At 37.0% G+C, this 27,176-nt stretch overlaps 1 protein-coding gene across 1 annotated transcript in view; it reads right to left on the reverse strand.

Annotated features, from left to right (window-relative positions):
* Positions 1-27,176, reverse strand: part of ATP6V1A (ATPase, H+ transporting, lysosomal 70kDa, V1 subunit A) — a 76,248-nt gene that overhangs the window by 29,364 nt on the left and 19,708 nt on the right. Inside the window, exons 2-6 of the mRNA XM_006864174.1 lie at positions 14,227-14,321; positions 9,653-9,781; positions 6,911-7,125; positions 5,651-5,788; positions 3,424-3,575 (exon numbers count right to left, since the gene is read on the reverse strand). Of these exons, the coding sequence (XP_006864236.1) occupies positions 3,424-3,575; positions 5,651-5,788; positions 6,911-7,125; positions 9,653-9,781; positions 14,227-14,311 (719 nt within the window). The 5' untranslated portion in view covers positions 14,312-14,321. The remainder of the gene's footprint in view (positions 1-3,423; positions 3,576-5,650; positions 5,789-6,910; positions 7,126-9,652; positions 9,782-14,226; positions 14,322-27,176) is intronic.

The raw sequence follows: 27,176 nt of genomic DNA on the forward strand, positions 1-27,176 counted from the left end.
CTTCCGCGAGTGTTGATAGTTGATCCAAGAAGAATGAAGTCCTTGACAACTTCAATCTTTTCTCCATTGATAAGAATGTTGTTTATTGGTCCAGATATATAGATATATATATATGAACTTTACCTATATATATATCTATATAAAAATACACATACAGAAAAAGACAGACATATAGATGCACATAATTATTGCTCCCTTACTTGATACATATAATAGTACAAGCTTTTGTTATAGCTAATCATCTCTATCATCTCTGACATTCCATCAGGAACCTAAAGAGTAATGTGAAAGAACAACTAATAAGATACATAAAATAGTATGAATGACATCCTGTACACTGATATAAATTCACATATAAGAACAATGCAGAAATTAAAGCTAAAAGAGAAAGAAAAATATAAACAACTTTTTAAAATCATCCTCCAGGGTAAAAAAAAAAAGCATTAAATTCTAACAAGTTCATATTTTGCAAAAAAGGTTAATGAATGAAGAGTTTTGTTGACGTGTTAAGCAATCCTCTTTTGTCGCTTCAATAACTACAGAGTAATTCCTTAGACCCTATAAACTATTCTCAAAGATTACATCCCAGTAAGGTAAACTGGTGAGTAAACAACAGGTTATCATATGATCTAGCAGTCACTTTCAAACTTTGCCTAAGTATCCCTGGAGAGTGAAATACCCTTAAGGGTAGAGGAAAAGTAAATATGTATGTGTGTGTGTGTGTGTGTGTGTGTGTGAGAGAGTGAGAAAGATGTGTGCTTGCACATCAAATGAGTATATGTGCAATAAAATCTGAGGTGGGAAAAATGGGATATAATGCTAAGGGAAACATCTTCGTAAGAAATTATGCTTTCTTGTAATAATTTAAAGAAACATTGTATTCTTCATTATTATTGCTGTTGTTAGGTGCCGTAGAGTTGGTACCAATCCATAGCAACCTTATGCACAGTAGAACAAAACACTGCCTGATCCTGGGCCAACCTCACTACTGTTGCCACTCTTGAGTCCATTGATGCTGACACTTGGCCAATCCATCTCATTGGGGGGTCTTCCTCTTTTCCTCTGACCCTCTACCTTACCAAACATGATATATTTCTCCAGCGACTGCTCCCTCCTGACAATATGTCCGAAATATGAGAGACGAAGTTTGGCCATCCTGGCCTCCAAGGAGCATTCTGGCTGCACTTCTTTTGGTTCTTTTGGCAGCTCATGGCACTTTCAATACTCTCCTCCAAAACCATAACTCAAAAGCATCAATTCTTCTACGGTCTTCTTTATTCCCTATCTAGCTTTCACATGCATGAGGTTATTGAAAATACCATGGCTTGGCTCAGGCGTACCTTAGTCCTCAAGCTGAAATCTTTGCCCTTCAAGACTTTAAAAAGGTCTTGTGGAGCAGATTTGCCTAAAGCAATACATCCTTTGATTTCTTGACTGCTGCTTCCGTGAGTGTTGACAGTTGATCCAAGAAGAATGAAGTCCTTGACAACTTCAATCTTTTCTCCCTTGAAGAGAATGTTGTTTATTGGTCCAGTGGTAAGGATTTTTGTTTTCTTTACATTGAGATGTAATCCATACCAAACACTGTGCTCTTTGATCTTCATCAGTAAATGTTTTAAGTCCTCTTCACTTTCAGCAAGCAAGGTTGTATCAACTGCCTAGCACAGGTTGTTAATGAGTCTTCCTCCAATCCTGATGCCACATTTTCTTTCACAGAACCCAGGTTCTCAGATTATTTGCTCAACATACAGGTTGAATAAGTATGGTAAAAGAATACAACCTAGTCGCACACCTTTTTTAATTTTAAACCATTTAGTGGTCCCATGTTCTGTTCGAACAACTGCTTCTTGGTCCAGGTACAGATTCCTCATGAGCACAATTAAGTGTTCCGGAATACTCATACTAGGCAATGTTGTCCATAGCTTGTCATGATCCACACAATCGAAAGCATTTGCATAGTCAATAAAGCATAGGTAAACATCTTTCTGATATTCTCTGCTTTCAGCCAAAATCCATTGGACATCAGCAATGATATCCTTCATTCCATGGCCATTTCTGAATCTGACTTGTATTTCAGCAGACATAGTCAATTTGATTTCTCTGTATTCCATCTGGTGAGGTCCATGTGTATAGTCGTCTCTTATGCTGCAAATTGGTTTTACAGAATTCTATCATGCATTCTCCAGCATCTTTTCTATCACCAAGGCCATGTTTTCCAACTACTGATCCTTCTTATCTGCTCCCACCTTTGCATTCCAATCACTAATAATGATCAATACATCTTGATTGTATGTTTGATCAACTTCAGATTAAAGAAGTTGGTAGAATTCTTCTATTTCATCCTCACTGGTTTTAGTGGTTGATGTGTAAATTTGAATAATAGTGGTATTAACTGGGCTTTCCTGTAGGCACATGGATCTTATCCTATCACACACAGCGTTGTACCTCATGACTGATCTGGATATGTTCTTTTTGACAATGAATGCAACACCACTCCTCTTTAATTTTTCATTTCCGGCATAGTAAACTATGTGGTTGTCAGATTCAAAATGGCCAATACCAGTCCATTTCAGCTCACTAATGCCTAAGATATCGATATTTATGCGTCCCAGTTCATTTTTGACAACTTCCAATTTTCCCAGAGTCGTACTTTGTACATTCCATGTTCTGATTTTCAATGGATGTTTACAGCTGTTTGTCATCATTTTGAGTTGTGCCCCATCAGCAAATGAAGGTCCTGTGGGCTTTTCTCCCATAGGATGTACTCCATTAGCATCATCATGGTCAGCTCTACTTTGAGGAGGCAGCTCTTCCCAGTCGCATTTTGAGTGCCTTCCAACCTGAGGGGCTCATTTTTCGGCACTATATCTGACAGTGTTTCTCTGCTATTCGTACGGTTTTCAGTGACTAAATATTTGGAAGTAGTTCGTCATTCTTTCTTCCTAGTCTGTCTTTGTCTAGAAGCTCATCTGAAACCTGTCCACCATGGGTGACCCTGTTAGTATTTAAAACACCGGTGGCATAGCTTCCAACAGCACAGCAACTCACAAGCCACCACAGTATGACAAACTGACAGACGAGTGGTAGCCATTAAGTGCTGTCAATTTATAGTGAAGCCTGAATTTACTAATTTTAGAAAAATATAAGAAAGATTAATTTATTGGGGGGGGCACAGATTTTCTTCTGTAAATGTTCATTTTTCAGAAAGCTTTATAAATAATGCTTTCCTTTTGCCAACGGTGAAAATGAGGTTTCTCCACTGGTTTGATTCTATAGTAAGTAGATAAATGTATGTAGTTTAATTTGATTTCTCTAGATAAATCTTAATATAGGAATAAATACATAAAACATTTAATAGGTAAGTGAAAAGATAAGCACATATGGTAAAACTGAGGGAAACACTGGGACACAGCCCAAACTTACGGGAAAAGGGCATCAAGGACTCTCTGGCCAGTCAACAAAGGATGATTGGCTGGCAGCTTCTCTGTGACAGGTCGAACTTGTCGAACAGGCCAAACTTGGACCATGCTGAACTTCTCCTTGACACCTTCAAATTCAAGCTCTAAGACAACATCCTATAAAAATGCAGCAAGATGTTAAATACAGTCAAATTAGTTAACATTTCCTATGTGGCACTCGATCAGAAGGCTGGTCTGAACCAAAAGGCCGATGGTTCAAATTCACCACCTGCTTCTCAGAAATCCTATACAGGATGGTTATGTATCAGCACTGACTCCACAGCACTTAACAATATTCCTACATCAATGTAATCCCAGAGTGTTAAAGATTACTCTTAGGGGTTAGTATTTATGTGCAGAAGGAGAGTTTTACTTACTGTAAACCTTCACATACAGTCCTAATTTTTAAAATAGGAGCATTTGTTATTATTCACCAGGGATTCTACAGCTGTCATTGAGTGTATTCCAACCTCATATGTCGGAGTACAATGAACTTGGTTCCACTCTATAGAAGGAAATCTCCATGCTAGTGAGTCAACCTAGTTGACTGTCCAGAACTTCAATCATAACATAACTCTTATATTATCTTTATGCTGTAGAGCATAAACTTATCTTAGAAAAGAATTAAATAATTCCCTCTTAAGATATTTTATTGAAGGAAAGGTATATGCTACAATAACCTTTTCAATAAAGTATTTTTATATCAGTAATGACCATTATGGGCTGTAGTATTTTATGTAGTGTGTATGGTATGCATATTGTTGTTGTTAAGTGCTGTAGAGTTGGTTCCAACTCATAACGACCCTGTATAAGGTTTCCAAGGAGTGGCTGATGGGTTTAAGCTACCGACCTTGTAGTTAGCAGTCCAGTGCTTTTATAGCAGTAATGACTATTATGGGTTATGGCATTTGATATAATGTATATAAATAACATGAAAAGACTTAAGTTTTAAATGGTTCATCCAGTCTAAGAAATCATACAATCCATTAAAAATTTAAGTTTGTGAATACAGATAATTAAAATCAAACTATTTTCTGCCTAAAGAATCAAATCTTAAATATAGTCTAAGTTAAGAAGGAAGGAAAATGTTATACTAAATAGGTCTCTCTTTCACAAAAAAGAAGTAAGAATGCTGATGGTGCTGTAAGATTAGCACTGAATTGCTAACCACAAAGTTGGCAGTTCAAGCCCACCACTGCTCCAAGGAAGAAAGACGAAGCTTTTTGCTTCCATAAAGATTTACAGCTTTGCTTCCATAAAGATATACAGGGTTGCTATGAGTTGGAACCAACTCAATGACACCTTACAACAACATAAGAAGGGAGATGTGTTATTATTTTTATCCTCAGTCCCCAGTTAAAAACAAAAAACCTTGATTTAAAAAATAATTATGCAAGTTACTTAAAAACTGTACATTAAAAATAAATTATACTACCAAAAATGAGGGGGTGATAAAGGAACTAAGTGACTGACTTACAAAGTTTTAAGAGGGAGTTTAGTTTAAGAGTGTGTGGAGAAAGAAAGAGTCCCCACTGAATAGTTTTCATCTTGTCTAAATGGATCTGGTAAAAAGAGATGGGGATAAGATTCTTATGATTCAAAAGTGAGTAATAGTAATCATGACTAATTGCAACTGTCACAATTGTGAAGGTAAAAGTTTTGTATCAAAAATGGGGGAGTTAATCTTACAGTCCAGAAACAAAGAACCCTAGGACCAACAAGGGAGAAGAGCACATGCGGAATGTGAGTCCTTATCCAGAAAAGCAGTGACACCAGAGATGGAGGCAGAGATGGGGACATGGAATGAAGCAGCAGCCAAGGACTCTAGATTCATGGGAAGAGAGGGACCAAGAGCTGGTGGCCAGGAAGCAGACTTGCAGAATGTGCCCTTTGGTGGCGTAAATTATTATATATGCCTGAGTTGTTGTGTTTTTTTGTTTTTTTTAAAAGCGCTAAAATTAATAAGAGAGAAATACAGTTATCTGATGGTACATGGAAGTGATTATAATCATTGTAACATTTGTTGAATGTAAAACCGATGACCTCCCCTATAAATTTTCACTCAATTCACAATAAAAACTTAAAAATAAATAAATAAATAAAATTATGTAACTACTTAGGACACTAAAACTAGGCAAATATAAAATATAAATAGAGCAAGTTGGGTTCAATAAAGTTTCAATGATACTTACAGAGGTATCATAGTTTCCAGGTGGAGCAATGTACGTTACTGTTCCTCTGTTTCGTGGGGGTAACATGATTTTGTGTTTGATGAGTGAGTTCTCATTGACAAGTCCATAAATATCTCCACCAGTGATATGACTACCAACCTAGAGAACAATTACATGTGCTGTTTAATGTTCAAATAAATGTGACATAAACACAACTCTGTTGCTACGAGTTAAATTATTTGCTCATTTATTAACAAAGCATTTGTTCTATAACCCTACTAATTAGCTTAAAAGAAAAGTTTAAACTATGAAAGGAAGTCAAAAAGTATTGCTACAAAAATCATAGCAATCTTTATTAAAATATACATATGAAGCCATTGTTTCTCCACACATCCTCCATCTAGGTCTACATGCTTCTGAAAGCAGTGTTCTCATCTCTCTAATCCTCTCCCTGGTATGGCACTGCAAGATCAGAACTAGGCTAACCACAAGGTTGGTGGTTCAAACTCACTAGCTGCTCCTTGAAAACCCTAGACAGGGTTACTATGAGTCAGAACTGATTTGTGGCACTTAACAACAATTCTTCCCTACAGAATTCTGCATGCTTAGATTTACACAGAAAAGGCAGTTTTAGCATCCTCAAATCCTGTTCCTTTGAAATATTCTTTGTGTTTGGGGAACAAAAAGAAGTCTGAAGTGGAAAGACTGAGGCTGTAGAGTGAATAGGGTATATTTCCCAAGGAAATCCTCCTCATTGGACAGCTCTTTCTACCACCAAAAAATAACCAGGTGTATTGTCATGCTGGAAAAAAAACTCTTCCATGCAACTTTCCTGGCCTTTTTCTCACCAATGCAATTTTCGATTTTCTGGAAATTTCTTTATAATAAGCCCCATGATCTTCCTGTGCCTTTTGAGAAAAATCAATCAAGATTATCACTTTGGGATCCCACAAAGCAACTGCTATAATAATCTGAGATGACCTCTTTAGTTTTGAATTTAACTGGCTCAGCTAATCTCCTCAGGAGCCACTGTTTTGAATGGACCAATTTTTGAAGCACCCTAAAGAGACAGAAGCAAGCAAGTGTATGACTGAGATAACTTGTCTGTAGACATCCACTGATTGCAGACTTATTTAAACACATTTTCCTTGTAATAAGCCTGTACCTGTATAACCTAGATTCCCTGGTAGCAATACTTTTTGACTTACACTTGTATGTTTCTGCATAGTTCACGTCACATTTTTTTAGCAATGTTAGAAATTCTTGGTTGTACAGACATACCCGCAGGTTTTTGCAAGGTGTAAACTCCCATTTGATATCTCTGCTAAGAGCAGACACATTTACTCCTCTGGGGATGTAGATGCTTTGAGTCTGATTGCTAATATCTGACAAAGGTCTTTGAATACCATCAAAAATAGCTCCCATAATGCCAGGCCCAAGCTCTACGGAGAGGGGTTTTCCAGTGCGCAGTACAGGATCTCCAACAGATACACCAGCTAGAGAGAAAGGTTGAGGAAACCTCACAGCAGAATTTTAGAATAATTAAAATGGATATACCACCACTTAACCAAGAAGTGACACACATATGGGGTTAAAACAGAGGTTCCCAAACTTCTTCAATTTAGAGCCTATTTAATGCTTCAATAATTTTTTTACAATGCCCTAGGCTAAGAGATATATCTATCAGTTCCAGTTATTAAAATTATGTCCAGGTAATATACATATTTAGGTCAAATGGCTACAAAGCAATTTGAAAGAATGATACTTAAATTGAAAGAAAAAAATACTTTAATTTCTTTCTTAAGATAACAACATTTCTTATGAACGGGATGAATGTGCCAATTATTGGGCATTTTCAAGGAATCAGATGGGATACCTGTTCCTCACTGATTTTCCACATGGTAGTTGCTTTTTAGTTTGGAAATCACTAAAACTCAACTTCGCAAAGACACAGTGGCACCATGGACAATAATGCAGTGCAGTCTATGTTACGAACAAACAGTGAAATTGCTAATTACCTCAAATTACTAATTCACATGGTAGCTGACAAGATGTTGTAATATTCTTGTATCAACCTTAGAAATTAAAAATATCATGGGATATTTTCTACATGGGTTTCCTGTGGCTGTCCCCAGAGTACCCTGGCACACAGTTTGGGAATCACAAGGCTGAAATCAAATGGAAGCAAAAGCCTTTCTTTAAGATAATATATTAACTCAATTATCTTACTGTGGAATATCTGGTGCCTAAAAAAGGATATCAGTACCTACATGAAAGCTAAAAATCTTAATTAAGAAGTTGTTTTAGTGAAAAAACGGGAGAAAATCTGACAAATATTCTGTCTTCTTCTCAAATATTTGTTAATGGGAGGAAAAATCAGTACAACTACTATCGACAGCAAGTTAATAATATCTGTCAATATTAAAATACATAAACCATTGACACAAGAGTCAAACTTTTATGAATTTATATTACAGTTACTACAACATCGTTTATAGCAGCCAAAAACTAGGAACAAAACATTTCTTTCATTAATTAAATCCATATAAGGGAACTCTACCACCATTAACAGTTTGCTATTGATCTGTGTTCCACAATGCATTTATTCTTTTAAAAAAATCAAGGTGCAGAACAGTGGTTATAATATGTTCTTTGGAGGAAAAATAAAAACATACATTTATGTTTGCTCATATATGCAATAAAAAAAAAAATGAGAAGGTTAGACAAAGTACTAATAAAAGTGGCTGGATACGTCTGAGTATATGAGTGTGTGTTTGTTTGAAAATGGCCAAACACAAAGATGAGAGGTAGGTTGGACTACATACATTTTCATTTATTTACTTATTTTTAATTTTCAAAATATATAGATTATATAAAAAATAAGGATTAGTCATAATTTTACAGACTTTTAATTTTATTTAAAAACTTCAAATCATTTTGCTTTGAATTAATACCAGTCAACGTGTTTTAATATGGCACACACACAAAAAAAGACATAAATGAACAAATAAAGGTTTTCTAAAAAAAGTGATTCCTTTTCATAATGCATAAACCTTTCTCTTTTGTTTTTCACAGAAATTTAAAATGTAGATGATATTTAAAAGCCAAAAGTATGATAACCAAACACAGCAAAAATTCTCTAGTGTTAAAGCTATAATGTAATATATCATCTAGCACTATTCATCAGAACAGGAATAGAGAATGATGGCTGATTCATTTACAACTTACTACTTTACACAGGATTATGACTGGAGACATTTAACCAGACTAATCAATGCTGCTATTGTGTGTAAGCTTTCTTTTACAATATGCATCTCTCTGAAGAAAAATTCCAATATATTTTCCTGAAGCTTGGGGACTACTGAAACATTAAGAGAGCAATGTAAATTCAGAAGATAACACTAATTTTTAAAAATAGGAACACTAGCTTTTTATTTCTTCTGCATTGTATGAGCACAACTGTCTTACATCCTTGCTATATCTTCTCGAAAGACTTCAGGATCAAGAAATTCCTGGTCAAGAAACAAAAGCAGCAGCATCCATTCCCCAATGGGTTCAATGAAATTGAATTCAATGAAAACTGGTAATAAAATCAAGTACCACTCCAAGAGAAGACACTGGAGAAGAACCAAGCTGAGTCTCTAAGGAGTCGCACATGTGATGACACACCTAATGTACCCAGGGTCTAGCACTCTACCATGTCAAGTTAAATTTTGCCAAGATTTGATCAGTAACATGTATTGCAAGCAAAACTTCTCTGGTTTCTCCCTTTGTTTTTATGCAAGGTTGTTTAATAAATATGTGACACCTTTGGTTTTTTTTGGGAATCACATTAACACACTAATTTCCAGTACTTTCTCCCTTTCATCAATATTCATGCAAAAAAAAAAAAAATCACATTTCTTTACAACGGTGTCGGTATTACATGCCTGTATAAAAGCACTGACTCTGCTTCTACCTTTGAAACAAATCCTTCAATTTTGACATGTAGAAAGTGGTAGTGAAATGATTCAAAAAGGATACAAGTTTCTTCATATACTTGGATAGTAGCCATGTCACCCTCCAACCGAATAATCTCTCCAACCAACTCACTGTGACCCACTCTCACCAGTTCATACATGGCTGCACCTGCCATGTCACAGGCTGTAACCACTGAAAAAAAAACAAGAGTATTTTGATGACTTAGAACAATAATACTCTGTAAATACGTAGTAACAGATATTAAAAACACCTAATAAGTCCAATAACATGCTCTTATAAATTCACAAGAAAACAGAACACCCACAATGGCACATCCACAAGTTTCCCACAGACGCATTGTCAGAATAAACTACAAAGCTCAGGTGGTGCATTGTTTATGTATCCAGCTATCAACCAAAAGGTTAGTGGTTTGAATTCACCAGCAGCTCCTCCAAAGAAAAGAGCTGGCCAAGGCAAAAGAGAATTCAAACAGCAGAATGTAAAACTTTCTTATTTGCCAATAACTTCAAGCTAGAACGCTGTGATTTAAATGGGTAGGAGTACCTTGGAAAGTAATGTTAGAATAAGCAGTAGTTCTTATAAGGGAAAAATTCTTCTCCTCTTCTGTTTTATGAAAGGTTGTCACTGAAAGTAATTAGTGCTTTCTCACTGTTAACAACTAAAGAATTTCAAAGTTTATTGATAAAATAGAGAAACCTCTGGACTGAGTAAATTTTTCTCCTATAAATGCTACTTCTCACTCTGTAACTCTATTTCCCATCTGGAACACTGAACTTTAGAGGGCAAAAAATATAAGCCCTGAAGAAATTATTTAAACTGCTTTATTATAACATGAACATAGACCCATCTCTTCTCTGCATAACTGGGGAAATAATATTAATATGAGAGCCTTCAAAAAGCACGTGAAAAAATGAATTAAAAGATTCACACAACTGGACCAATAAGCAACATCCTGATAAACGGAGAAAATATTGACATTGTCAAGGATTGCATTTTACTTGGATCCACAGTTAATGACCATGAAAGAAACAGTTAAAAAATCAAACTATGTGTTGTATAGGGCAGATCTGCAACCAAAGTGCTCTTTGAAGTGTTAAAGAACAAAGGTGTCATTTTGAATATGCCATGGTATCTTCAATTGCCTCAGTTGTATGTGAAAGCTGGACAGAGAATAAGGAAGACTAGAGAAGAGTTAAGTACTAGTTATGCCTTTGAATTGTAGTGCCTGGGAAGATACTGAAAGTAAGATGTTCTGCTGGAACAAACAAATCTGTCTTGGAAGAAGTTCACCCAGAATGCTCTTTAGAAGTGAGGATGGTGAGATTTCATCTGATTTACTTTCGACATGTTATCAGAAGGGAACAGACCTTGGAAAAGGACACCATGCCTGGTAAAGGACAGTGTTAGTGAAAAAGAGGAAGCTGCCTAATGAGATGGAGTGCCACAGTGGTTGCAACAAAGAACTCCAATATAACAACTGTGATGATGATGCAGGACCAGGCAGTGTTCTGTTCTGTTAGATACAGGGTTCACAGAAGTCAGAACTGACTTCCCAGCCCCTAGTAACAGGCAATTCACCTTAGTCAAATTTCATGGTACCTTTTAGATACGCAAATATAAAATTTCATTATGCACTAGTTTGCTAAATCTAGTTTCTTACTGCTGTGCAGTCAATCTGACCCACAGAGACCCTATAGGACACAGAAGAACTGTCCCAGAGGGTTTCCAAGGTTGTAATCTTTACGGAAGCAAACAGCCACATCTTTCTTCTAGGGAGTGGCGGATTAGCAGCTGAGCACTCAACCACTGTGCCACCAGGGCTTCTTTGAGTAGGTAATATGTTGTTGCTAAGAGCTGGCGAGTCAGTTCTGACTCACAGCAATCCTACAGCACAAAGCAGAACTACTTCACAGGGCTTCAGACACTGCACTTTCACGGAAGCAGACAGCCTCATCTTTCTTCTGCAGGGTGGCTTCTTGTTGCTAATACAGTTCCGGCTCACAGCTGTGTGTAGGGTTTCCAAGGAGCAGTTGTGAGCCTGAACCCCCACCAACTAGACCTTGCAGTTAGTAGCTCATAGTGAAACTATTCAATTTGAACCTCACTTAACTCAATTGTTTCTCCAATTCATAGTGACCCTGTATAAGGTTTCCGAGGAGTGGTTAGTGGGTTTGAATTGCTGAAATGGCAGATCACACCATTCAGTATATGATACAAATAAACACTGTTTTTTAAGTCTATGAATTTGAAAATATATTTATGTATCAGTAATGTCAAAGAGGAGTCCTGGTGTGGCGCTGTGGGTTAATGCGCAGGACTGCAAAGTCAGTTTGATCAGCAAGGTTGGCGCTTCAAGTTCACCAGACTCTCCTTGGAAACCCTATACAGGGTCGCTATGAGTTGGAACCTACTCAATGGCACTGAGCAACAACAATGTAAAAAACTGGCCAGAAAATTTTTTATAGGAAACTAATCTTGAAAGGGATCACAATAGAAGGTCCCAGATAGAGAGTGGGAGAAAATGTGAAACAAAATTCAATATAACTAGTCAGAAAGAGATTGGAGAAATTCGAGACTCTAGCACTCAGTTATCCTTCAGGTCTGGAATTGAATTCATCCGCATGGCTCAATTTTCAGTCAAGTGGTAGATTAGTACCATAGGGGGCGGGGCAACACAACTAAGGCACACTCACCATGGAATGGCCAACCATTCAAGATTAAAAGAGCAGCATTTTACCTAAGGAAAAAGTTCAGAAAGATTGGGAAGCAGGGTAGAATGAAACCAAGAATCACAGGGAAGAAGTAATGTTGCATGAAGGGGACTGACCAGGAAAGACCAGGCCCTAGAGTAGGTAAAGTGGGCAGGGGGGCGGGGGCTCAGCAAAAAAGAGGAAAATTCCTAAACAAGATGAACTGATATAGTGGCAACAGCAATGGGCTCAAACCTAAAAAATTTTGACGCTGGCACAGTACTGGGCAGGGATAGCACCTAACCCCAACTATAAATTCAAACTTTAAAAGAAAATTCAATGCCTAATTGTATCAATGTTTCATTGGCACATGTACAGTCAAATGATTATAAATAAAATCTAGAAAGTTCAAGTTTTCTTTTCATGATGGCCTATAGTAGTATTCTTTTATATTTATTGGTCAAATATTTGTTTTTATTGTATCTATTCCAAAATTTGTAGTCATTTTTCCATGTCTGAGTTAATCACAATAGTAAAAATAAACACAAAACAGACAGCATTTTAGACTACAAGTGCCAAAAATTTTCTGCAAAAAATTTCTTTGATCAAGCCATTGAAGTCATCTTTTTTAGATTTTGCAGCATTTTGACCTATATGCTTCATAATGAAATATTTTCACAGAGCCTTTTCCAGCTGAGTCTGTCCTTTGAAAGTACATTTTGTATTTCTGGATGTACTTTGAATGAAGATGAGCAATCAGAGAGAAGAGGAGAAGAGCTTAAAGACTACAGGTTGACGAACTACAGTCCAGAGACCTGGAGCCACTCTCATGTTTTGAAAATAAAGTTTTACTAGAACACAGTCCTACTCACTTACACAATGCCTACGGCTGCAATAGATAAGATACTTCACACTAGAAGAAAAAAGTTGAGTAGTCACGACTGAGACCACATGGTGCACAAAGTCTAAAATATTTACCATCTGGCCTTTCATAGAAAAAGTTTTCCAATGCTTGCTAAAGACCAAAGAGACAAAATATGACCTCCAAGGAAAGACTAAAGGGACTGCAATTATTTAGGAAAGGAAAACAATAGGCGCTGCTACTGACATCTTCATTTCCATAAACACAAAAGACAATCTCTACTCTGCCTAAAGACTAAAGCATGAGGTTTATAAAAAGACAGTAGGAAAAAATTAATTTCGTGACACTAAGAAAAAATAATTTTCAGCACCACCAAGGTTCCTGATATATCAATGGTCGGGTTTTCCCTAGCAAAACTTTTTTTAAAGTTTTGCAGTAGGAGACTAGAATAGCAAAATGAGTACTAGAATTATTATTTTAAAAGCAGTATACCAAGTTTTGGCAGGATACACATAAAGTTGAAAACTAATTTAATTTGATGTAATAATGTCTTATGTAATATGAATTCTTTCCATAGGTTATGTGATACCTGAAATGGCCATTCAAAAGGATTTATAGATACAAAGAGTGAAGGTTATTGCTGAGAAATGCTCGGAGACAATCTTCAAAGTTCAAACCAAATTAAGAGATACTTACTGAATGTCTATCACCTGTGAGGTATTGTACACTAAAAGCTATAAAATTAATAAAATACACAGATAAAACTTTGAATACTAGTGTGTTGCAGGTTATTTCATACATTTAAGTAACAGTTTGAGATAAAAATAAACAAGATATCACAAAGTAGCATCTGAATAATCATCAAATTTAGATAACGCTGCTAGAAGAAACCATATGATGGCAGCATTACCTTAGTCTACATAAGTTACGGGATCTTTTTAAGAACTAACAAAATGTTATTGAACAGGAACTTCATAGTTATGACTAAAACACCAAGAAAAGACATCTTGATTACCAGGTGAAGCTAGGAATCCTTACTATTGAGTTTATTAAGTACTACTTACCAGGTCCTGAGACCCCATGCACATAACCAAATGTGCTTTCTTTATCTTCATCGAGTATTTTGGGTAGTTTGGAGAAATCCATCATGTTAATTTACCTATGGTTAAAAAAAAAAAATTATAGTTATAAATGCCAAAGCAACAGAATCAATATAGATAGTCAACTCTCATCTTTGGTTGCATTCTCAGTTTATTATCACTTGTTCCAAATAAAACAGAAAATTCTTTAAATTAGGTTAAAAATATCTCTTTCCTTGATGATGTATGGTTATTCAATTCAGAATTATATATTCATATTCACAGTATTCCATACAGAATACCAAGGAGATGAACAAACAAGGTAAAATCTTTACAATGACTAATCCAGTCCAACTGGCCTCTCTAGCTCTTTGAGGACATCTCCAATTACTATTTCCTTCAATCCTTCTGCTCAAACTTAGAAACTTTTTGTCATTTCTCAAAACACGAGCACATTCTGCCTTTGGACGTTTTTACATACTGTTCCCTCTACCTGGAATGTTGTTCTTCCATTCTCAAATGTCACTTTCTCCTTGAGGCTTTTTTGCCATCTAAAATGTCAACATATTCTCCTCTTTTCCTGTTTTGTGTTTCACCTTAACATTCTGTGTCATTGTTGTTAGTGCAGTCCAGTAGGTTCCGACTCACAGGAACCCTGTATAGAGTTTCCAAGGAGCAGTTGGTGGGTTTGAACTGCCAACCTTATGGTGAGCAGTCCAGTGGTTATCCTACAGTGTCACACCAGGACTCCAACACTCTTATCCACCTAAAAAATTATATATTTAACATTTTTTTGAACTTTAGTATCATCTCTGAAAAAAATTTAATTCTTAAAAGTTTGAGAGATAATGTAAATTCATCAAAAGTATTTCCAAAATGTCTGTAAGATATTAAATTAAAAAGTAGGCTTGAGGAAGAGTGCCAATAAATTTAGAAGTTACACAAAACTAGATTCTTATAGTTTTTTAAATATTTGCCATGTATAATAATAATTTAAAAGTTCTGAAAAGTTGTTTATTCAAGTAGGCTATTTACTTTGCTTTTAGTTAGCTGACTTTAAAACTGATGTCACAAAAATTTTCCCTTTTCTACCGGAACATTCTTTAACATCTCATGATGTTCCACAAGAAACTCTGGTAGGGTACTGATTATGAATCAGGCTGCTAACCTGAATGTCAGCACATAGAAACTACCAGCTGTTCCATGGGAGAAAGATGAAGCTTTCTGCTCCCGTACAGATTTACAGCCTCAGAAACCCTATGCAGGGTCACTATGAGCCGGAACCGACTCCACAGCACACAACCACTACCACCAAGATGTTCCACAGAGCACTTCAAGAAATTCTGATTTAGTTCAAACTTTTTAATGAAGTGTAATCTGAAGAAGGAAAGGAATGAACTAGCATAGTGATTACAAATCAAGCTGCTAATCTCCCAGTCAGCAGTTCGAAACTACAAGCTGTTACACTGGAGAAAGGTAAGGCTTTCTGCTCCTGTAAAGATTTACAGCCTCGGAAACCCTATGCAGGGTCGCTCTGAGTCAGAACCGACTCCATGGCACATAACAACAACAACAACATCCATATCCAAATTAAAGCAGGTGTCAAATGTCAAAGTAGACTACATTTTTTTTACTTCTGCTCTAACTTGTTGTTGTAATTGTTGACCCATAGCGACCATGGATAGCATTTTCAAGGAGTGGCTGAATCGCCCACCTTGTGATTCAAACTGTTACAGTCCAACACATTAATCCACACCACAACGATACATCTGCTCTAATTTAAAAATTACTAATAATTTCATTGTTGTTGTTAAGTGCCGGTAAATCAGTTCCGACCCGTAGCAACCCTATATATGGTTTCCAAGGCTGTAAATCTCTACTGGAGCAGAAAGCCTCATCTTTCTCCTGCATAACAGCTGGTAGCTTCAAACTGCTGACCTTAAGGTTCACAGCCCGATTCGTAACCACTATGCCACCGGAGATGAATTATACGTACATGTTGTTGTTGTTATGTGCCATGGAGTCAATTTCGACTCATAGCAACCCTGTACAGTGTTTCCGAGGCTGTAAATCTTTACGGGAGCAGAAAGCCTCCTCTTTCTCCCGCGGAACAGCTAGTAATTTCGAACTGCTGACCTTGCGGCCCGCAGTCCGATTCGTAACCACTACGCTACCAGAGCTCCTTATATGTACATATAAAAAGTAAAAAAATCTCCTACAACAGCAACTCGAAAGATTAGATAGGAACCTTAGGAGGAGAAAAAAACTCAAAAATGGCGAGCAAGAATGGTTGCAAAACTTGAATTAAGTAAGGAATGTCACTGAATTGTACATAGACAAACAGTTAAATTGGTGTTATGTTTTGCTGTGTATGTTCTAAACAAAGCAACTTAAAATCCAATGGCAGAAAAATTAAATAATGTCCTAAACAATAATATACTCATGGTCACAGACCACTAAGCAGTAAAGTACCAAAATAGCAAACTTATTTATTGGAATTTCAAAGATAATATTTAGGAAAGACATCTTGAAGGACAGGTAGAAATTGCATAAACTAAGAAACAAAGGGTATCAATGGTACTCCAGGTGAAGGTAAAAAAACAAAACAAAACAAGAACAAAAGAATGGAGACAAAACTTCAGGACCAGTGTGACTAGAATAAAACATTTTTATTAGGGCAGTAGTGAGAAGGTTGCAAAGGTAGATAGATTCATGGGTCTTGAGCATATTGTCAAGCTAAGGAAATAGACTTTATCCTATAAACAATAAAGAATAATGTAAGATTAAAGAAGAACTTTGACAAGAAAAATGGTAGTTTAGGATAATTACTCTCTTAGATTAAGGTCTAGGCAGAGGGAAGGAATATAGGCAAGAGGAGAAGATGAAAACCTGGGAAATTAAGATTTGAGTGTAAATAAAAGTCAATTCATTAGACATTCACTGAAGTCTAATGAAAAGACAAGGAGCTTCTGAATAGCACAATAAATTAAGCATCTGATGGCTAAACAAAAGACTGGTAGAGAAATTCATCAAAAAGTACCACAGAATAAAGGCCTGGATATCTACTTCTGCTGGTCAGCCACCACTGAAAGCCCTATGGAGCACAGTTCTACTCTGCCACACATGGGTTTTCCAGGAGTCAGAATTAATTTAACGTCAACTGCTTTTTCATTTTGTTTTTATTGTTTACCAAAGGAAAAGCACTGTATTGAGTTTAGGGAATACAGTTAAGAGTAAAATACATGACTATCCTCAAGGGGCTTTAGCTTAAACAACTATACTACAGAGCAGAATGACAAGTGCTAAACTGAGGTGCAAACAACACACAGGGAACAGAGGAGAAATCGATTATGATGGAAGAGAAATATTTATACTCCTGTGTAAAGGCATATCAGGAACAGGTGGCTTAAATTCTGGGTTCATTATAGCGTGTAGATAAGGTAACAGCTGAATTCAAATAAAAGAATACAGGAAGAAAACAAAATCAAACCGTGAGCCTTAAGAGATTAATGTAGGTAGTGTTAAGAAGTGTTTTTCAGTCTTTCTGGAGCTATTAAAAGAGCTCCACAGAATTATACTTCTTTATGGAACACAATTTGTAAAACACTGAAGCAGCAGTTGGGAAATCAAAGGGTGGATTATAGTAGGCAAATCTGCTGCAAAACACCTCTTTAAAGTGCCGTTCTTATGTGTTGTCCAGACGATTCAAATGGTAAAGTTTTCAAGGGGCAGCTGGTAAGTTTGAACCGCCAACCTTGCGTTATCCTGTAGCACCACACCAGAACAGAACAAGGGGATATTGAATGGGAACTGAATGTGTTGAAGAGGAAACACTGACACTTTGAGGACTAAGGTATGCCTGACCCAAGGAATGGTATTTTCACTATCTCCTCTTATGCTTGTGAAGGTTAGACAATGAGTAAGGAAGACTGTAGACCAATTATGAATTTCAATTATGTTGTTAGCAAAGATTACTGAAAGTACCCAGGACTGCCAGAAGAACAAACAAATCTGTCTTGGAAAAAGGAGAGCCAGAATGTTCCTTAGAAGCAAGGGTGGCAAGACTTCATCTCTGGTTCTCTGAACATGTTGTCAGGAGTGATCAGGCCTTAAAGAAGGACATAGAAGGACATCATGGTTGGTAAAGTGGAAGGTCAGTGAGAAAGAGGAAGACCCCCAAGGAGATGGAATGACACAGTGACAGCAGCAATGGGCTCACACATAACAACTGTGTGGATAATGCATGACAGGTAGTGTCTTGCTTTGTTGTGCACAGGATTGCTATGACCTTCCAAATTGGAAAAAGGGCAGTTAAAGTAGGAGGTTAAAAAAAAAAAAAAGCTAACAATAAATGGAAATAAATTGGGTTAGTATGATTTTTTGCTTCCTAAAGATGCAACTGATGGGACCATTAACTAAGTCCAAGTTTGGGACTGCCCAACCTGAAATATGAGAACACTAAGTTTTTCTATTAACTACTTAGTTAAGGGGAAAAAGAAACCAAGTTTAAAGATAAACATACTCATTCAGAAATGGGTTGGGTAAATAAAGCTAATTTCAATCTCCAGAAAACCAAAGATTTTCAGAAGAGAACTTGAGAATTGTACAGTCTAACTTCCTCCCTTGTATGGGTATTTCCTAAGTAACATTCATGAGACATGGTCATCTGCCTATTAAAGTGGCAGCAGCATGAGATCTTGAGTCAGACTTAGGACTGGTTCTGCCAAAGACATGCTGTAGGAAATCTTGGATAAATCAAAACCTTCATTTGAAAAATAGTAGCAATGCTACTACCTACTCCACTAAGTTGTTGTGATTAAACTATAAAGATATTAAAATGTTCCCCTTGAAATTGTGAAATATAAAATATGTAAAAAATGTTATTAGTAATACTATACTATACTCAGTTTTGCAAAAGCCATTCTATGTGAGAAACCCTCTGGCTTTTTTCTTCTAATCACTGTAGCCAAAGAAAGTAAGCAAGTTCCCTTTCTAAGCAAATTATCTTCAGTGCTTTCAATGACCTCTCCTCAAAGAATATGCCTTTTCAGACCCTTTACTCCTGCAGCTACCTGTCCCTGGAGGTTGGGCGATGGAGGGTGTTCAAAAAGTTCGTGGAAAAATTCTATCATCTTCTAATTCCACTTTTCCATGAACTTTTTGAAGCCCTCTCGTATAACGGACATCAATGTTTTTTAAAAACATAGCATACAAAACAAAGCATAATGCTCTAGATGTGTATGATTACGTACCAAAGGATATTTCATCTGTTCAAGACACTTCTGTTTATTTAGAGACAGAGAGACCAAGATGTACAGATCAGTTTGGATTTTTGGACAAACCAAATTCATTCACTCTTTTGAGCCGTTTCATCTGTAAAATCTGATGTGAGGCACCTTACACTCTTGACTAGCAGAAAAGTTAATACTGATAATTACTGATTTTATTCTGTACATTCAAGATAAGACTGCATAATTTCTAAAAAGTACGTAATGTTTTCTTGTCACTTGAACCAAATCTAGTGACTTGGCAAATTGTATTCCTAGCTATTACGCATTTTTAAACATAAATATAATTGCTTTTTTAAAGCATCAGTGATGTGCCAGGTGCTTGCTATATTATGTATTCAGAGTAATGCAGAAAGACACAATTTCTCCCCCAAGGGGCTCCTAATAAGGTGGATAAGCAGGTCAACAGGATGCTGCCACAGGTGCAGGAGGAGCATAAAGGAGAGGCACTTAACCCTAGATTGGGCGCAGGACATGTGTGACTCCTAGTTGTTAATTACCATGGAGTCAGTTCTGACTCATAATGACCCTGTATGGGGTTTCCAAAGGAGCGTCTAGTGGGTTTTAACCGCCGACTTTGGGGTTAGCAGTCCGGTGTTTATCCTACAGAGCCACACCAGAACTACAAAGTACTCTAATGCCTCCTTATTCATCAGAGTACACAGTGGAGTCCTGGTGTGGCGCTATAGGATAAGCACTACTAGACTGCCAACCCCAAGGCCGGTGGCTCAAACGCACCAGTTGCTCCTTGGAAACCCTATGCAGGGTCGCTATGGGATGGAATCAACTCAACACTGTAACAACAATAATTCTGAATTTAAAAAAGATTTATATGCTATTGTGATCCAGAGAATTATCCTAGTGTCACACATACTTCCTTTTAAAAACTGAATAGTGAGACACTCCAAATATATATGAACAATGATTAGTGGAAATTAAGTGAGTCTGTTTATGATTCACTCACCATATGGTTGTCACTCAACTGGGTAATGCTGGCCACCATGAGAATTTTGACCACTAAAAAGTTTTAAACTATTTTTATTTTTTAAGCATTGCAAATAGGGGTATGGGATCCTAGTCATGGGGGTGGCCTCTGGCCTCCTCTTATTTCACAAGGGGGTAGGGGGATAGAAGGAGAATCAACATCGGCCCTCAGCCTGTTTCTAAGTTAGACATGCCTCCAGCCTTCTACCTACTCTACTTAGTCTGATACCAACAATCCCTCTGACAGCATTTGTAATTTAATTGGTGTCAGGAATTCACTGATGGCAATGGCCACACAATCTACTTAGTTATGGGATTTAACAGGTTACAATTCTGGATTAGAAATGCTCAAGACATAGTTCTTTCAGTCAGGACAGCCTCTCCTCAGTGATACCCTTTGGCCTCTGACCTCCTCCAGCAACGCTACAAAGCTCTTTGTTGTTAAGTGCCGGTGAGTTGGTTCTGACTCATAGCAACCCTGTATAGGGTTTCTGAGGAGCAGCTGGTGAGTTTCAACCACTGATCTTGTAATTCAAACCAACAAGGTGGAGTGCTTATCCTACAACTCCACACCAGGACTCCACAAAGCCTTTAGCACTGCTTACATATGCCCAAAGGGTACTCTACTACCATCCTGGCACTCTACTACCATCCTTAGCCTAAAGGACTTCAGCTCTAGCTCCGTGTATCAGCAAACCTAGTTCCCCAATTAAGTGCCCACCATGCTGTCTTGTTTTCTGGCTCTTGGTTCTGCTGCTGCTGCTCCTCTAGTACCATAGTTTTCTATCCTTGGGTCAAGGAGGTTCAACATGCAAGGATTGTGTACATTCTACTCCTGGCTTTTCTTTCGTGTTGGTAGTGAGATCTCTTGTTCCTGCTTCTGATGAGGCTAGTTTTATACACACTTTACAGTTCACTCATGACTGAATCATATAGTCCTATCAGCATCTTCTCCCATCTTCTTTTATCTAGACCAATCAGGAAAAAAGGCGAGACTAGCAAAGACTATGGATTGAAGAGCCATATGAAGTAATCTGCTGCACTGCAAGCATATACTATTTAATTTATGCCAAACACAGCAAGCATTTGGGCACACTGGCATCAGACCAATAATAAAATCAGGCCTAAGTACAAACTTACTTGGTAGTGGTGGTGGTGGTGGTGGTTATGTACTGTGGAGTGAGTTGGTTCTGACTCACAACGACCCTGCAAAGATTCCTGAGGTATAAATCTTTATGGGAACCGAAAGCCTCATTTTAGACCCACAAATTCGTGTTCGTCTAAATACTACTAATACATTCCAAATGTAAAAATATCCCATTAGAATCTTCTTCTTAACTATTAAATGCATATGTCTCTGTGTAAGAAAGCATAGGTTTTCAAAGATGTTATGAAAATTGTCTCCCAAAATATTTTGACTTTCAGTTGTTTTTGTTGTTGTTATGTGCCCGTGGAGTCGATTCAGTAAGCAACTTATATTGCAAGCTATCTTATACTGAAATCTCCATCATATAAGGTTCAAATGATTGCTGATATGATTTGTTGTTGGAAATCCTGTATAGCTGGTGGGTTAGCAGTGCAGTGCTGACTGTTTTATACTACAGAAAACAGTTACACAGTGAACTCTGTGAGAGCCAAAATGATGGGTTACCTTGTTTTTCCATGCCTTGTAAGTTTTCTGTCTTTGCCAAGGAGCATACCACTTTTCTGTTGCTCTCTGTTAAGATTTCTACCTCATAAACACCCAGGAAGTTTTCCTTCTCTGACAGGCTTCCACCTTATACAGGCTCCAGTTTTTATAGGCTTTATTGTATATGCTGTTTGATAATTCATGCTTAATATATAGTTACTCTTAAGGCTCCCATCATTCAAAAAATAAAAGTGTGAACACCTATTCTGAAAACAACTGCCTCATTAAGAGTGTGGTACAAAGAGCTGCACTGATAGAGAAATCAACAACCTTTAGCTGTTTGATTCATACCTTGTTTAAGGATGAAAATTAAATACAAGTTTAAATTAAGATTTCCTTAGTCACAACTCAGATTTTTCCTCACAGCTGTAAAAGATTAAAAAAGAAAATAAAATCTGCTGTGGAAGGTAAAAATCCAGAAGATTAGCCTAGGCAACCATCTGATCTGATGAGTCATCAGTCTCGCCCCCACAGTCACTGCAGAACACTGCAATAGCAAATCACACCACAGGGCTCCTGTTTAGTATTCCCCCTACTTCGTTTTAAAGTTACAAGATCCACGCCAAATTTGGAGTACTGGTATGGCAGTATAAGGTAAGCACTGTACTGCTAACCACAAGGTCGGTGGTTCAAATTCACAGCAGCTCTTCAGAAACACTATACAGGTTCACTATCAGGTGGAACAGACTCAACGGCACTTAATGACAACCCCAAATTTGGAAATGCTTTGCTACTGGTTAATGCACTATACCTGGTCATTTCATTGTTATTGTTAAGTGCCGCTGAGTTGGTTCCAACTCATAGGTGACTCTGTACAGGATTTCCAAAGAGCAGCTGGTGAGTTTGAACTCCTGACCTTGTGATTCAAACTGACCTTGCTTGCATACAGGACTCCTGTCATTTCATTAGTACAAAATTAATTCTGTTTACTGCCAGAGTCTTAAGATGATGTGGCTAGTGGGGAAGGGAAGGGTGTGAATATAAAAGCAAAAATTAAGGCTCTGAAGCAGTATTTATTTACTGATAAAATCCCAAGGTATTTCATTCATATTGAAGTACAATCTTAACTTGATACTTGAAAAAGTACGTTCTTCCCTACTGATTAAATACTATGTTTGGAAAACACATTTATTATTTTTTTAAAAGCTAGGGAATTGAATGGATTGCAATTAAATACTTACTTTCATACGCCATTTACCCTGTTAGAGAAAAGCATCCTAAATTGTTTGATATGTTTATGCTTGGTCAAAAAGTTAGAGAATATGCAGAATTTAATCTAACAACATTAAGTTACATTAGTAGAGTATCAGCCATTTCATACAACACATTCCCATTCCCCCTAGCAACCGCATTAGAAATACTTAGGTGGCAAATTGACTAGGTGTAACTTGTTGTTAAGTGCTGTCTCGAGTCAGTTCTGATTCATAGTGATCCTGTATATGGTTTCCAAGATGTGGCTGGTGGATTTGAACTGCCAACCTTGTGGTTAGCAGTTCAGTACTGATTCTACAGTGCCACACCAGGACTCCACAGACATAACTAGTTCCCCTCTTTTCCCCTTCAACTTTGTTCAAATTTTCCTAAGCCCATCATAATAATTCAAGTTCTCTTGCCAACAAAGGTTTTAGAAATGAGCATGCAATGATGTTATAACCAATAAGAGGCAAGGCAATCTTTTGGGAACTTCTAGGAATAATTTCTTTGCTCTTTTAAATGATACAGGTCATGAGAAAAACACTTTTCCACGGGATGTAGTCATCTGCATGAGACATCTAGAACCAAGGCAGCTACCTTGGACCTTCAAGGGAACCAATCTAAGTAGATAAGGCAAAATAGAAAGCATTTGGGTACATTTTACCTACACTAAATTAACCCATTAACAAGACTGAAGAGAATTTCCAGAATAAAAATTTTAGTGTGCATAAATATTTCATATTATATTTAAAAAAGAAAATGAACAGGACAAAAGCTTTTGAATAAAGACAACCATGAGATCACTAATCTGATAGTTCATAAAAATTACTAAAGTGGAAAACAAGGAAATATATGGACAGAAGTGAAATTCAAAGAACAGAAACTGATAGATGGCAAACTGGACTAATAAGACAGTACAAAAATGTATTCCTCAATTTCATTTTCTATCAAAACAAAGGCATTCCTAAAGAGGAAACAGTGAAGACAAGCTAGGGTTGGCAATTAAATTGGGAGTATGCAAGATCACTATAAATCGAAACCAACTTCATGGCAACACCACCACCACCATGTAGAATTCAAATTGTTAACACCTAATTATGCTTAAGGTTTGTCAATAGCCTTGTGCATAAGCAATTTATAGCATTTCTAAGAGTAAAGTCACAGATTGCTTTCACTTCACATTTTTATAAATAAAATTATATAATACTAAATGTGAAAACACAAAGTTTTAACCATACTAACAGAATAATAAACACTGTATTTAGTGTTAACATTCTACAGAATAAAGTTACAAGTTAAAAGCCTGTGATCAATGGTAAAACTACTCTCAGGATAGCATAGTTTCTTACATAGCAATAACTCTATAAAATAAAAGTAGATAATATTAACTACTATTTGTTACGTTCATATTACACTCTGGGCATTACGGTGTGGTTTTAAGGAAAAAAAAAAAAAAAACACATCCCATTTAATCCTTAAAAAAAACATGTGATGTATGGATTACTTTATTAGAAACTAGTATGTAAGTAGCCCACTAACAATGAAAGAGCTACAGAGTGATAACTGGAGCCCTGGTAACTTAAAGGCAATAGTTCTGTGGGACAAAGACCTGGCAATCTACTCCTGTAAAGTTTACAACCTGGAAAGCCCTACTGGGTGTTCTGCTCTGTCCAGTATTACTATGAGCTGAAAACTGACTCAACAGCGCGTAAGAACATAAGCATGATGAAGCTCAGATTTAGTTTTGTCTGACTTCAACCCTACATATTTAATAACAAATAATACAAAAGACTTAATTTTAGCCAATAGCTTTAACCTCTATATTCTTCTTTTTTCAAACCTAGGTTGTTGTTTTTCAATTACTTACAGATTCTGTTAGAATCACTGAATAATATGTAGGCAAAAGACTGAAGAAAAGAAGGTAACATAACAAATCAATTCACAGAACAAAAAGTACTAGAAAAACTAACAATTGACTGTTCATGAAATATCTCCTAAAGGACACAATATACTATACTGTATTGGGTTAATGCCCTAGACTGCAATCATTTGAACCGCAACATCAGTGGTTCAAGCTTACCATCCGCTCCTCGGAAACGCTATACAGGGTCTCTATGGGTTGGAACTGACTCAATAGTACTTAACAATAACAGCAACAACAAAAATTTTATAACACTGTGGGGAAACGATGAATCTTTTTGCTCTGGCAAGGATTTACAGCCTCAGAAACCCTATACATGGTCGCTATGAGTTGCAACTGATTCAATGGCACTTAACAACAACAACTTTATAACAAATATAACCAAATGACTGTAACTGGGAAAAAAGTAAATGGGCATAATCTAAGTGGAAGAAGGGCAAGATGGACTGACAGAGTGGCAGCAGCAATACTTATGAGGATGGCATAGGACTGGGCAGTGTTTCCTCTGTTGTGCATGGGGTTGCTATGAGTCAGAACTGACTTAACAGGACCTAACAAGGGGGAATAAAACCCTGACAAATTAGGGTACTCCAGAAACTGCAGGATTCAGTACAAATCCTAAAAACAATAATGATACTAGAATTGAATACAGTATACTACTACTGATGTAGGAGGGTGCTCAGACTTGCCAACCAAAATTGGAATAAATTCAAAACTTAAGAAATAAGAAAACAAACTATCCTGGTGTGGCGCTGTGGGCTAATGAGTCAGACTGCGAAGTCGTATGAACTTCAAGGTCGGTGGTTCAAGCTCACCAGCTGCTCCTTGAAAACCCTATACAGGGTTGCTATGGGTCAGAATTGACTCGACGGCACTTAACAACAACAACATGTTGGCACACTGCAAGGTACCTTTAGACCTTACTGACTCAATTTATACACAATTAAAACTGATAAATTCTCTAATATCTTAGACCACTGTACAATTAAATCAACAAATTGTGAGTGATATTCTGAGAATAAATGTTGTTGTTGTTAAGTGCCATCAAGTCAGTTTTGACCCATAGTGACCCTGCATATTTCCAAGGAATAGTTGGTGAGCTTGAACCGCCGACCATGCAGTTCAAACAGCTTTGCTGTCTGGTGCATTGACCGACAGCACCACACCAGGACTTCAGAATAAATACTGAATAATGCTAAATGAGGAAAGAGGTTGTGAAATGATTAATGGTCATAAAAATTATCAGTAACCATCATGAAAGGGGTTTATGACTCTCTAAGAAATATGGAAAGGAATTCAGTAATATACAAAAAGGCTTTTAAAGATGTTTAAATCATTCAATTCATGGTACAATATTGGTACATCTGATAAGTGGATGCCACACACACACACACGGGGCTGGGTGGGGGGTAGTTTTGAACTGCTGAACTTGTGGTTACCTGCGCGGTGCTTATCTTTTAGCATTACCAGGGCTCCTTTCCTTGTACTGAAAAGACGAATAAACCTTTATTGTCTCAAAAAAAAAAAAAAGTTTATGAGAAAATTCCCCTATCTTTTAATTCTAATTTTCCACAAACTTTTCAAGTTCTTGTGTGTGTATATGTGTATATATATATGTGTGTGTGCTTATTTTAAGAGGATCACCAGTTGCACAGTGGTTAAAGTACTCTGATGCTAACCAAAAGACTGTGGGTTGAACCCACCAGGAGCTCTGCAGGAGAGAGATGTCAGTCTGCGTCCATAAATATTTACAGTCTTGGAAACTCTATGGAGCAGTTCTACTCTGTGTTAACAGTAGAAGGCAATAGGTTTGGTTTTGGTGTATTATAACATAATACCAAAAAATCCTTACAAGTAT

Source organism: Chrysochloris asiatica, unplaced genomic scaffold, assembly GCF_000296735.1.
Source record: "Chrysochloris asiatica unplaced genomic scaffold, ChrAsi1.0 scaffold00061, whole genome shotgun sequence".
NCBI lineage: Eukaryota > Metazoa > Chordata > Mammalia > Afrosoricida > Chrysochloridae > Chrysochloris > Chrysochloris asiatica.